General features: G+C 64.0%; 1 protein-coding gene across 1 annotated transcript in view; it reads left to right on the forward strand.

Moving 5' to 3' along the window:
- Positions 1-13812, forward strand: part of HUWE1 (HECT, UBA and WWE domain containing E3 ubiquitin protein ligase 1) — a 91422-nt gene that overhangs the window by 19329 nt on the left and 58281 nt on the right. The window contains exons 27-33 of the mRNA XM_082300275.1: positions 1600-1733; positions 2257-2357; positions 3084-3290; positions 3982-4198; positions 4985-5107; positions 6697-6928; positions 8603-8830. Coding sequence (XP_082156401.1) covers positions 1600-1733; positions 2257-2357; positions 3084-3290; positions 3982-4198; positions 4985-5107; positions 6697-6928; positions 8603-8830 — 1242 coding nt within the window. The remainder of the gene's footprint in view (positions 1-1599; positions 1734-2256; positions 2358-3083; positions 3291-3981; positions 4199-4984; positions 5108-6696; positions 6929-8602; positions 8831-13812) is intronic.

Here is a 13812-nt window from a genome sequence, read left to right on the forward strand (position 1 = left end):
TTCCAAAGGGGTGTGGGGGGCTTTAAAAGGGGTGTGGGGGGGCTTTAAAAGGGGCTTGGGGGGCTTCTAAAGGGGATTGGGGGGATTCTAAAGGGGTGGGGGGGCTTTAAAAGGGGCTTGGGGGGCTTCTAAAGGGGTGGGGGGGGGCTTTAAAAGGGGCTTGGGGGGCTTCCAAAGGGGTGGGGGGCTTTAAAAGGGGCTTGGGGGGCTTCTAAAGGGGTGGGGGGGGGCTTTAAAAGGGGCTTGGGGGGCTTCTAAAGGGGTGGGGGGGCTTTAAAAGGGGCTTGGGGGGCTTCTAAAGGGCTTGGGGGGCTTCCAAAGGGGTGTGGGGGGCTTTAAAAGGGGTGTGGGGGGCTTTAAAAGGGGTGGGGGGGGCTTTAAAAGGGGCTTGGGGGGCTTCTAAAGGGGATTGGGGGGATTCTAAAGGGGTGGGGGGGCTTTAAAAGGGTCTTGGGGGGCTTCTAAAGGGGTGGGGGGGGGCTTTAAAAGGGGCTTGGGGGGCTTCCAAAGGGGTGGGGGGCTTTAAAAGGGGCTTGGGGGGCTTCTAAAGGGGGGGGGGGGGCTTTAAAAGGGGCTTGGGGGGCTTCTAAAGGGGTGGGGGGGCTTTAAAAGGGGCTTGGGGGGCTTCTAAAGGGGTGGGGGGCTTTAAAAGGGGCTTGGGGGGCTTCTAAAGGGGTGTGGGGGGGCTTTAAAAGGGGCTTGGGGGGCTTCTAAAGGAGTGGGGGGGCTTTAAAAGGGGCTTGGGGGGCTTCCAAAGGAGTGGGGGGGGGCTTTAAAAGGGGCTTGGGGGGCTTCCAAAGGGGTGGGGGGGGCTTCTAAAGGGGCTTGGGGGGCTTCAGGAGGGCTCGGGGAGGGGTTTGGGGGGCTTTGGAAGGGCTCTGGGGATGTGGGGAGGGGTTTGGGGGCTTCAGGAGGGGCTTGGGGGGCTTTGGAAGGACTCGGGGGGCTTAGGGAGGGGCTTGGGGGGCTTGGAATGGGGTCTGGGGGCTTCAGGAGGAGTTTGGGGGCGTGAGGAGGGGCTCAGGGGGCTTGGGGAGGGGCTTGGGGGGTTTGGAAGGGCTCTGGGGATTTGGGGAGGGGCTTGGGGGGCTTCAGAAGGGGCTTGGGGGACTTCAGGAGGGCTCAGGGGGCTTGGGGAGGGGCTTGGGGGGCTTCAGGAGGGGTGTGGGGGCTTGGAATGGGGTCTGGGGGCTTGGGGAGGGGTTTGGGGGCTGGAAAGGGATTTTGAGGAGATCAGGGAGGATTTGGGGGATCAGGGAGGATTTTGGGGTGGCTGGGGAGCGTCCTTAATGGGTGAGGGGGATTTTGGGAGGGTTCAGGAGGGTTTTGGGTGGGTTCAGGAGGGTTTTGGGTGGGTTCAGGAGGATTTTGGGTGCGTTCAGGAGGGTTTTGGGTGCGTTCAGGAGGGTTTTGGGAGCGTTCAGGAGGATTTTGGGAGGGTTCCGGCAGGTTTTGGGTGCGTTCAGGAGGATTTTGGGTGGGTTCCGGCAGGTTTTGGGAGGGTTCAGGGGGGTTTTGGGTGCGTTCAGGCAGGTTTTGGGTGGGTTCCGGAGGATTTTGGGGTCTCACGGGGGTTTCGGGGTCCCCACTGCCCCCCAGAGCGAGATCAGGGCCATCTCGGTGAACCAGTGGGGCTCCCAGCTGGGGCTGAGCGTGCTGGGCAAGCTGAGCCAGCTCTACTGCTCGCTGGTGTGGGAGAGCACCGTGCTGCTGTCCCTCTGCACCCCCAACAGGTACTGGGAACACTGGGAGACACTGGGAATGGTTGGAGGGGGCACTGGAGGGCACTGGGAATGGTTGGGGGGGGCATTGGGAGCGCGGAGAGGGCACTGGGGGCTCTGGGGAGGGCACTGGGAGCGCTGGGAGGGCACTGGGGGCACTGGGAGGCTCTGGGGAGGGCACTGGGAGGCTCTGGGGAGGGCACTGGGAGCGCTGGGAGGGCTCTGGGGAGGGCACTGGGGGCACTGGGAGGGCTCTGGGGAGGGCACTGGGGGCACTGGGAGGCTCTGGGGGGGGGCACTGGGAGGCTCTGGGGAGGGCAGTGGGAGCCCTGAAGAGGGCACTGGGAGCGCTGGGAGGGGGCACTGGGAGCCTGGGAGGCTCTGGGGAGGGCACTGGGAGCGCTGGGAGGGCACTGGGAGCGCTGGGAGGAGGTGCTGGTGACGGTGCCGGAGCCGCTGCCACAGCCCGTGCCCCCTGTCCCCCCCTGTGCCCCCCTGTGCCCCCCTGTGCCCCCCGTGCCCCCCGTGCCCCCAGCCTGCCCCCCGGCTGTGAGTTCGGCCAGGCCGACATGCAGAAACTGGTGCCCAAGGAGGAGAAGGCAGCGCCCAGCCCCCCCCAGGGCACCCGCAGGGCAGGTGGGGCATCGGGGGGGGCTTTTATGGGGGGCTGGGGGGCATTTATGGGGGGCTGGGGGTGGTTATGGGAGGCTGGAGGGGCATTTATGGGGGGCTGGGAGGGATTTATGGGGGGCTGGGGGGGTCTCTCTGGGGGCCAGGCTGCATTTGGGGTCTCTGTGTGGCGGGGTTGGGTTTTTGGGGTCTCTCTGTGGCCAGGTTGGGTTTTTGGGGTCTCTCTGGGGGCCAGGCTGCATTTGGGGTCTCTCTGTGGCGGGGTTGGGTTTTTGGGGTCTCTCTGTGTCAGGGTTGGGTTTTTGGGGTCTCTGTGTGGCTGGGTTGGGTTTTTGGGGTCTCTCTGTGTCAGGGTTGGGTTTTTGGGGTCTCTCTGTGGCCGGGTTGGGGTTTTGGGGTCTCTCTGTGTCAGGGTTGGGTTTTTGGGGTCTCTCTGTGGCGGGGTTGGGTTTTTGGGGTCTCTCTGTGTCAGGGTTGGGTTATTGGGGTCTCTCTGTGGCCAGGTTGGGTTTTTGGGGTCTCTCTGTGTCAGGGTTGGGTTATTGGGGTCTGTCTGGGGGCCAGGCTGCATTTGGGGTCTCTCTGTGTCAGGGTTGGGGTTTTGGGGTCTCTCTGTGGCAGGGTTGGGTTTTTGGGGTCTGTCTGTGGCAGGGTTGGGTTTTTGGGGTCTCTCTGGGGGCCAGGCTTCATTTGGGGTTTCTCTGTGGGTTCCTCACCCCCTTTCCCCCCCAGAGGGCGAGGCGGAGGGGCCGGGCCCCGCGGGGGGGGTGGGCAGTGACCCCCCCCCAGCCCAGGGGCTGCTGGAGGGGATGGGGCTCGAGGGGGAGGCCCTGGCCCCGATGGAGACGGACGAGCCCAGCGCCAGCGACCCCAAAGCCAAGGCCAAGATCACCCCGGCCATGGCCGCCCGCATCAAACAGATCAAACCCCTGCTGTCCGGTGAGGGGGGCCCCAGAAACGCCCCGGGGACCCCAAAAATGGGTTTGGGGACCCCAAAAATGGGTTGGGGGGCTCCAGAAATGGGTTAGGGGGCTCCAGAAATGGGCTAGGGGATCCCAAAAACAGCCAGGGGGATCCCAAAAATGTCCTGAGGGACCCCAAAAATGGCTTAGGGGGCTCCAGAAATGGGTTAGGGGACCCCAAAAATGGGTTAGGGGGCTCCAGAAACAGCTTGGGGACCCCAAAAATGGCCTGAGGGACCCCAAAACTGGGTTAGGGGGTTCCAAAAATGGGTTAGGGGACCCCAAAAATGGGTTAGGGGGCCTGAGGGTCCCATCTCTGTGCCCCGTGCCCCCCAAGGGTCTCCCCCCGTGCCCCCCGAGGGTCTCACCCTATGTCCCCTGTGCCCCCTGGGGTCTCACCCTGTGCCCCCCGAGGGTCTCACCCTGTGCCCCCCTGGGGTCTCACCCCGTGCCCCCTGGGGTCTCACCCCGTGCCCCCCGAGGGTCTCACCCTGTGCCCCCCTGGGGTCTCACCCCGTGCCCCCCGTGCCCCCTGGGGTCTCACCCCGTCCCCCCTGGGGTCTCACCCTGTGCCCCCTGTGCCCCCCGAGGGTCTCACCCCGTCCCCCCTGGGGTCTCACCCCGTGCCCCCCGAGGGTCTCACCCCGTGCCCCCCGTGCCCCCCGCAGCCTCGTCGCGCCTGGGCCGGGCTCTGGCCGAGCTCTTCGGGCTGCTGGTCAAGCTGTGCGTGGGCTCCCCGGTGCGCCAGCGCCGCAGCCACCACGCGGCCGCCGCCGCCCCCGCGCCCACCGCGGCCGCTCGGGCCACGGCCTCGGCCCTGACCCGCCTGCTGACCAAGGGGCTCAGCTGGCAGCCCCCGCCCTACACCCCCACACCGCGCTTCCGGTCAGCGGGCACGGGATCGGGCACGGGCATGGGAATGGGAACGGGGAGACGGGAATGGGAATGGGAATGGGAATGGGAACGGGGATGGGAATGGGGATGGGAACGGGGATGGGAACGGGGATGGGAATGGGGAGGGGATGGGAAGGGGAACGGAACAGGGATGGGAATGGGAGCAGGGATGGGAATGGGACGAGGAGGGGATGGACCAGGGACAGGATGGGAATCGGAACAGGGACAGGATGGGAATGGGATGGGGAGGGGAACAGGGATGGGGTGAGAATGGGGATGGGGATGGGAACAGGGAATGGGATGGGAACAGAATGGGAATGGGAGTGGAGACAAGAGAGGACGGGGATGGGATGGGAATGGGAAAATGGGGATAAGAGGGGACGGGGATGGGGACAAGAGCTGGGATGAGGATGAGGAGGGGGACAGGAGGGGGATGGGAGGGGATTGGGGATGGCAATGGGGAGATGGGGGTGGGAGTGGGATGGGTGGGGAGGCTGGGGAGAGGGGAGGGGGCTGGGATGGGGCTGGGGAGGGGGGAGGGGGCTGGGATGGGATGGGATGGGATGGGGAGGGGGGAGGGGGCTGGAGAGGGGATGGGATGGGATGGGATGGGATGGGATGGGATGGGATGGGATGGGATGGGATGGGATGGGGCTGGAGAGGGGATGGGATGGGATGGGCAGAGGGGCCACAGCCTCCAGGGGCCGGTGCCTGGTGCCGCTGCCCGGTGGTCAGCGGCCGTGGTCAGCGGCTGAGCGGTGTCCGTGCGGCCCCCAGGCTGACGTTCTTCATCTGCTCGGTGGGGTTCACGTCGCCCATGCTGTTCGACGAGCGCAAGTTCCCGTACCACCTGATGCTGCAGAAATTCCTCTGCTCCGGCGGCCACAACGCGCTCTTCGAGTGAGCCACGGACACCGGGCTGGACACTGGCCCTGGACACTGACCGCAGCCTGGACACTGACCCTGGACACTGACCGCAGCCTGGACACTGACCGCAGCCTGGACACTGACTGCAGCCTGGACACTGGCCCTGGACACTGACCGCAGGCTGGACACTGGCCCTGGACACTGACCCTGGACACTGACCACAGCCTGGACACTGACCGCAGCCTGGACACTGACCACAGCCTGGACACTGACCGCAGCCTGGACACTGACCGCAGCCTGGACACTGACCCTGGACACTGACCGCAGGCTGGACACTGACCCTGGACACTGACCCTGGACACTGACCGCAGGCTGGACACTGGCCCTGGACACTGACCCTGGACACTGACCGCAGGCTGGACACTGACCGCAGCCTGGACACTGGCCCTGGACACTGGCCCTGGACACTGACCGCAGCCTGGACGCTGGCCCTGGACACTGGCCGCAGCCTGGACACTGACCACAGGCTGGACACTGACCCTGGACACTGACCCTGGACACTGACCGCAGCCTGGACACTGACCCTGGACACTGGCCCTGGACACTGACCGCAGCCTGGACACTGACCGCAGCCTGGACACGGGGCCTGGACACTGACCCTGGACACTGACCCTGGACACTAACCACAGGCCCAGGACACTGACCGCAGGCCTGGACACTGACCGCAGGCCTGGACACTGACCACAGGCCCAGGACACTGACCGCAGGCCTGGACACTGACCGCAGGCCTGGACACTGACCACAGGCCCAGGACACTGACCACAGGCCCAGGACACTGACCGCAGGCCCCGGACGCTGACACTGAGCCCAGACACTGAACCACGAGCCCCAGGACACTGCCCCTGCCCCAGGACACTGCCCCAGGACACTGCCCCAGGACACTGCCCCTGTCCCTGGGCACTGCCCTGGCCCCTAAACCCCTTTTCCCACCCCTGAGCCCCCTCCCACACCCCCCAGCCCCCGTTCTCCTCCAGCCCCTTCCCTGGCTGCCCTCCTGGGGGTGGGAGATGGGCGGTGGGTGATGGGGGGTGGGCGCTGGACAATGGGCGCTGGACGATGGGCGCTGGGTGCTGGGCGATGGGCAATGGATGATGGGCGATGGGCAGTGGACGGTGGGCGATGGGCAGTGGACAATGGGCGCTGGGCGATGGGCAGTGGGCGATGGGCAGTGGACAATGGGTGATGGGCGATGGGCAGTGGATGATGGGCAGTGGGCGATGGGCGATGGGCAGTGGACGGTGGGCGATGGGCAGTGGACAATGGGCGATGGGCAGTGGACGGTGGGCGATGGGCACTGGGCAATGGGCAGTGGACGGTGGGCGATGGGCAATGGGCAGTGGGCGATGGGCAGTGGACGGTGGGCAGTGGACGGTGGGCGATGGGCAGTGGACAATGGACGATGGGTGCTGGGCGATGGGCGATGGGCAGTGGGCGATGGGCAGTGGACAATGGACGATGGGTGCTGGGTGATGGGCGATGGGCAATGGGCAGGTCCCTCCCACCACCTCCAAATCCTTTCTATTTTGTCGATTTTTCTCTTTTTCCCCTTCCTCCCCTTGCAGGACCTTCAACTGGGCGCTGTCCATGGGGGGCAAGGTGCCGGTGGGCGAGGGCCTGGAGCACCCCGACCTCCCCGACGGCACGGGCGAGTTCCTGGACGCGTGGCTGATGCTGGTGGAGAAGATGGTGAACCCCAGCACGGTGCTGGAGTCGCCGCACGCGCTGCCCGCCAAGGGGCCCCCCCACGGGCACCCCCCCTTCAGCGCCCTGCGCTTCCTCGTGGTCACCCAGAAGGTGGGCAGGGGGCGGGGATTTGGGGTGGGAAAGGGGGATTTGGGGGGGATTTGGGGTGGGAAAGGGGGATTTGGAGGGGATTTGGGGTGGGAAAGGGGGATTTGGGGGGGATTTGGGGTGGGAAAGGGGGATTTGGGGAGCATTTGGGGGGGATTTGGGGTGGGAAAGGGGGATTTCGGGGGGATTTGGGGTGGGAAAGGGGGATTTGGAGGGGATTTGGGGTGGGAAAGGGGGATTTGGGGAGCATTTGGGGGGGATTTGGGGTGGGAAAGGGGGATTTGGGGGGATTTGGGGTGGGAAAGGGGGATTTGGAGGGGATTTGGGGGGGATTTGGGTGGGAAAGGGGGATTTGGAGGGGATTTGGGTGGGAAAGGGGGATTTGGGGAGCATTTGGGGGGGATTTGGGGTGGGAAAGGGGGATTTGGGGGGGATTTGGGGTGGGAAAGGGGGATTTGGGGGGGATTTGGGGGGGATTTGGGGTGGGAAAGGGGGATTTGGAGGGGATTTGGGGTGGGAAAGGGGGATTTGGGCGGGATTTGGGGTGGGAAAGGGGGATTTGGGGGGGATTTGGGGTGGGAAAGGGGGATTTGGGGAGCATTTGGGGGGGATTTGGGGTGGGAAAGGGGGATTTGGGGGGGATTTGGGGTGGGAAAGGGGGATTTGGGGGGCATTTGGGGGGGATTTGGGGTGGGAAAGGGGGAATTAAGGGGGGGCAAATGGGGATTTTGGGGGGATTTCGTGGGGGAAATTGGAGGGGCAAATGGGGATTTGGGGGTGGGAAATGGGGACTTGGAGAGGAGGAAATGGGGATTTGGGGGCACAGAGGGCATTTTGGTGCACCCAAAGAGCATTTTGGTGGGCACAGAGAGGATTTTGGGAGCACAGGGGGCATTTTGGTGCACCCAAAGGGCAATTTGGTGGGCACAGAGGGCATTTTGGGGCACACAGGGCATTTTGCTGCGCCCAAAGGGCATTTTGGGAACTGCTGGGGACCCTTTGGGGGACCCTTTGTGAGCACTTTGGGGGGGCACTTTGTGGGCACTTTGGGGGACCCTTTGGGGGCACTTTGTGGGACCCTTTGGGGGGCATTTTGGGGGGCACTTCGGGGGCCCTTTGTGGGACCCTTTGTGGGATCCTTCGGGGAACCCTTTGGGGGGCGTTTTGGGACCCTTTGTGGGACCCTTTATGGGACGCTTTGGGGAACCCTTTGGGGGGCATTTTGGGACCCTTTGTGGGACCCTTTGGGGAACCCTTTGGGGGGCATTTTGGGACCCTTTGTGGGACCCTTTGGGGAACCCTTTGGGTGGCACTTTGGGGAACCCTTTGTGGAACCCTTTGGGGGGCATTTTGGGACCCTTTGGGGGGCATTTTGGGACCCTTTGTGGGACCCTTTGTGGAACCCTTTGGGGAACCCTTTGGGGCATTTTGGGACCCTTTGTGGAACCCTTTGGGGGGCACTTTGGGGACCCTTTGTGGGACCCTTTGGGGAACCCTTTGGGTGGCATTTTGGGACCCTTTGGGGAACCCTTTGGGGCACTTTGGGACCGTTTGTGGAACCCTTTGGGGGGCGTTTTGGGACCCTTTGTGGGACCGTTTGTGGAACCCTTTGGGGGGGTGTTCTGCGGTGCCGCCGTGGCGCTGGCAGCGCCGTGACCGCGCTGGCGCCGTGCCCAGGCGGCGTTCGCGTGCATCAAGCAGCTGTGGCAGCGGCGGCCGCTGAAGGTGTACGGCGGGCGCATGGCCGAGTCCATGCTGGCCATCCTGTGCCACATCCTGCGCGCGGAGCCGCTGCTGCGAGAGCGCCTGGGCCGCGAGCGGGAGGGACCCGCGCCCGACGAGGCCGGCGGCGACGAGGGGGGGCCCCGGCGGGAGCCGCACGTCAACCAACAGCAGCTGCAGCAGGTGGGCACCGCCGGGAGGGCAGCGGGAGAGCTGGGAGAGATGGGAGAGGTGGGAACTGGGAGAGATGGGAACTGGGAACTGGGGGAGATGGGAACTGGGGGAGATGGGAACTGGGGGAGATGGGAACTGGGGGAGATGGGAACTGGGAACTGGGAGAGATGGGAACTGGGGGAGATGGGAACTGGGGGAGATGGGAACTGGGGGAGATGGGAACTGGGAACTGGGAGAGATGGGAACTGGGGGAGATGGGAACTGGGGGAGATGGGAACTGGGAGAGATGGGAACTGGGAGAGATGGGAACTGGGAACTGGGAGAGATGGGAACTGGGAGAGATGGGAACTGGGAGAGATGGGAACTGGGGGAGATGGGAACTGGGAACTGGGAGAGATGGGAACTGGGGGAGATGGGAACTGGGGGAGATGGGAACTGGGGGAGATGGGAACTGGGAACTGGGAGAGATGGGAACTGGGGGAGATGGGAACTGGGGGAGATGGGAACTGGGAGAGATGGGAACTGGGAGAGATGGGAACTGGGAACTGGGAGAGATGGGAACTGGGAGAGATGGGAACTGGGAGAGATGGGAACTGGGGGAGATGGGAACTGGGAACTGGGAGAGATGGGAACTGGGGGAGATGGGAACTGGGGGAGATGGGAACTGGGGGAGATGGGAACTGGGAACTGGGAGAGATGGGAACTGGGGGAGATGGGAACTGGGGGAGATGGGAACTGGGAGAGATGGGAACTGGGAGAGATGGGAACTGGGAACTGGGAGAGATGGGAACTGGGAGAGATGGGAACTGGGAGAGATGGGAACTGGGGGAGATGGGAACTGGGAACTGGGAGAGATGGGAACTGGGGGAGATGGGAACTGGGGGAGATGGGAACTGGGGGAGATGGGAACTGGGAACTGGGAGAGATGGGAACTGGGGGAGATGGGAACTGGGGGAGATGGGAACTGGGAGAGATGGGAACTGGGAGAGATGGGAACTGGGAACTGGGAGAGATGGGAACTGGGAGAGATGGGAACTGGGAGAGATGGGAACTGGGGGAGATGGGAACTGGGAACTGGGAGAGATGGGAACTGGGGGAGATGGGAACTGGGGGAGATGGGAACTGGGGGAGATGGGAACTGGGAACTGGGAGAGATGGGAACTGGGGGAGATGGGAACTGGGGGAGATGGGAACTGGGAGAGATGGGAACTGGGAGAGATGGGAACTGGGAACTGGGAGAGATGGGAACTGGGAGAGATGGGAACTGGGAGAGATGGGAACTGGGGGAGATGGGAACTGGGAACTGGGAGAGATGGGAACTGGGGGAGATGGGAACTGGGGGAGATGGGAACTGGGGGAGATGGGAACTGGGAGGGATGGGAGAGATGGGAACTGGGAGAGATGGGAACTGGGGGAGATGGGAACTGGGAGAGATGGGAACTGGGAGAGATGGGAACTGGGAACTGGGAGAGATGGGAACTGGGAGAGATGGGAACTGGGAGAGATGGGAACTGGGAACTGGGAGAGATGGGAACTGGGAGAGATGGGAACTGGGAGAGATGGGAGAGATGGGAACTGGGAGAGATGGGAACTGGGAGAGATGGGAACTGGGAACTGGGAGAGATGGGAACTGGGAGAGATGGGAACTGGGAGAGATGGGAACTGGGGGAGATGGGAACTGGGAACTGGGAGAGATGGGAACTGGGGGAGATGGGAACTGGGGGAGATGGGAACTGGGGGAGATGGGAACTGGGAGGGATGGGAGAGATGGGAACTGGGAGAGATGGGAACTGGGGGAGATGGGAACTGGGAGAGATGGGAACTGGGAACTGGGAGAGATGGGAACTGGGAGAGATGGGAACTGGGAACTGGGGGAGATGGGAACTGGGAGAGATGGGAACTGCGAACTGGGGGAGATGGGATCTGGGAACTGGGAGAGATGGGAACTGGGAGGGATGGGAGAGATGGGAACTGGGAGAGATGGGAACTGCGAACTGGGGGAGATGGGAACTGGGAGAGATGGGAACTGGGAGAGATGGGAACTGGGAACTGGGAGAGATGGGAACTGGGAGAGATAGGAACTGGGAGAGATGGGAACTGGGAACTGGGGGAGATGGGAACTGGGAACTGGGGGAGATGGGAACTGGGGGAGATGGGAGAGCTGGGAACTGGGAGAGATGGGAGAGATGGGAACTGGGAGAGATGGGAACTGGGGGAGATGGGAACTGGGAACTGGGAGAGATGGGAACTGGGAGAGATGGGAACTGGGGGAGATGGGAACTGGGAGAGATGGGACCTGGGAACTGGGAGAGATGGGAACTGGGAGAGATGGGAACTGGGAGGGATGGGAGAGATGGGAACTGGGAGAGATGGGAACTGGGGGAGATGGGAACTGGGGGAGATGGGAACTGGGGGAGATGGGAACTGGGAGGGATGGGAGAGATGGGAACTGGGAGAGATGGGAACTGGGGGAGATGGGAACTGGGAGAGATGGGAACTGGGAACTGGGAGAGATGGGAACTGGGAGAGATGGGAACTGGGAGAGATGGGAACTGGGAACTGGGAGAGATGGGAACTGGGAGAGATGGGAACTGGGAGAGATGGGAGAGATGGGAACTGGGAGAGATGGGAACTGGGAACTGGGAGAGATGGGAACTGGGAACTGGGAGAGATGGGAACTGGGAGAGATGGGAACTGGGAGAGATGGGAGAGATGGGAACTGGGAGAGATGGGAACTGGGAACTGGGAGAGATGGGAACTGGGAACTGGGGGAGATGGGAACTGGGAGAGATGGGAACTGGGAGGGATGGGAACTGGGAGAGATGGGAACTGGGAGAGATGGGAGCTGGGAGAGATGGGAGCTGGGAGAGATGGGAGCTGGGAGAGATGGGAACTGGGAGAGATGGGAACTGGGGGAGATGGGAGCTGGGAGAGATGGGAGCTGGGAGAGATGGGAACTGGGGGAGATGGGAACTGGGAACTGGGAGAGATGGGAACTGGGAGAGATGGGAACTGGGAGGGATGGGAGCTGGGAGAGATGGGAACTGGGAACTGGGGGAGATGGGAACTGGGAGAGATGGGAACTGCGAACTGGGGGAGATGGGATCTGGGAACTGGGAGGGATGGGAACTGGGAGGGATGGGAACTGGGAGGGATGGGAGAGATGGGAACTGGGAGAGATGGGAACTGGGAACTCGGAGAGATGGGAACTGGGAGAGATAGGAACTGGGAGAGATGGGAACTGGGAACTGGGGGAGATGGGAACTGGGAACTGGGGGAGATGGGAACTGGGGGAGATGGGAACTGGGAGAGATGGGAGAGATGGGAACTGGGAGAGATGGGAGAGATGGGAACTGGGAGAGATGGGAACTGGGGGAGATGGGAACTGGGAACTGGGAGAGATGGGAACTGGGAGAGATGGGAACTGGGAGAGATGGGAACTGGGAACTGGGGGAGATGGGACCTGGGAGAGATGGGACCTGGGAACTGGGAGAGATGGGAACTGGGAGAGATGGGAACTGGGAGAGATGGGAGAGATGGGAACTGCGAACTGGGGGAGATGGGATCTGGGAACTGGGAGAGATGGGAAACTGGGAGAGATGGGAACTGGGAACTGGGAGAGATGGGAACTGGGAACTGGGAGGGGAAACTGGGAGGGGAGATAGGAGATGGGGAACTGGGAGCTGGGAGGGGAGACTGGGAACTGGGAGGGGAGACTGGGAACTGGGAGGGGAGACTGGGAACTGGGAGAGCAGACTGGGAACTGGGGAAACTGGGAGCTGGGAAGGTAAACTGGGAGCTGGGAGGGGAAACTGGGAGGGCAAACTGGGAGGGGAGCTGGGAGATGGGGAACTGGGAGAGGAAACTGGGAGCTGGGAAGGTAAACTGGGTGCTGGGAGGGGAAACTGGGAGATGGGAGGGAGAACTGGGAGGGGAAACTGGGAGCTGGGAGAGCAAACTGGGAGGGAGAGGGGGAGCTGGGAGGGGAAAGTGGGAGCTGGGAGGGCACTGGGAGCCCCAACTGGGCACTGGGACCCCCAGACTCATCCTTGGGACTCCAAATTCGGCCTTGGGACCCCAAACTTCATCTTTGGGACCCCCTCAACCCCTCCCCGTGCCCCCTGACCCCCCTTGTGCCCGCTGACCCCTCCCCGTGCCCCCCTGACCCCTCCCCGTGCCCCCCTGACCCCTCCCCGTGCCCGCTGACCCCTCCCCGTGCCCCCCTGACCCCTCCCCGTGCCCCCCTGACCCCTCCCCGTGCCCCCTGACCCCCCTTGTGCCCGCTGACCCCTCCCCGTGCCCGCTGACCCCTCCCCGTGCCCGCTGACCCCTCCCCGTGCCCCCCTGACCCCTCCCCGTGCCCCTGACCCCCCTTGTGCCCGCTGACCCCTCCCCGTGCCCGCTGACCCCTCCCCGTGCCCGCTGACCCCTCCCCGTGCCCCCCTGACCCCTCCCCGTGCCCCCCTGACCCCTCCCCGTGCCCGCTGACCCCTCCCCGTGCCCCCCGACCCCTCCCCGTGCCCCCCGACCCCTCCCCGTGCCCCGCTGACCCCTCCCCGTGCCCCCCTGACCCCTCCCCGTGCCCCCCTGACCCCTCCCCGTGCCCCGCTGACCCCTCCCCGTGCCCGCTGACCCCTCCCCGTGCCCCCCTGACTCCTCCCCGTGCCCCGCTGACCCCTCCCCATGCCCCCCCAGCTGATGGGCACGGGCTTTTCCCAGGAAAACGTGGGATTTTGGGATGGGAAATGGGGGGGAAATGGGGCTTTGAAACTGTGGTTAGAGGGGAAAAAGGGGGGGCACGGGGGTGCCTGTGCCCCACTGACCCCTCCCTGTGCCCCACTGACCCCTCCCTGTGCCCCACTGACCTCCCTGTGCCCCGCTGACCCCTCCCTGTGCCCCGCTGACCCCTCCCTGTGCCCCACTGACCTCCCTGTGCCCCACTGACCTCCCTGTGCCCCCCGTGCCCCTCAGCTGATGGGCACGGGCTTTTC

Source organism: Coloeus monedula (assembly GCF_965178545.1).
Source record: "Coloeus monedula genome assembly, chromosome: 39".
NCBI classification, from domain to species: domain Eukaryota; kingdom Metazoa; phylum Chordata; class Aves; order Passeriformes; family Corvidae; genus Coloeus; species Coloeus monedula.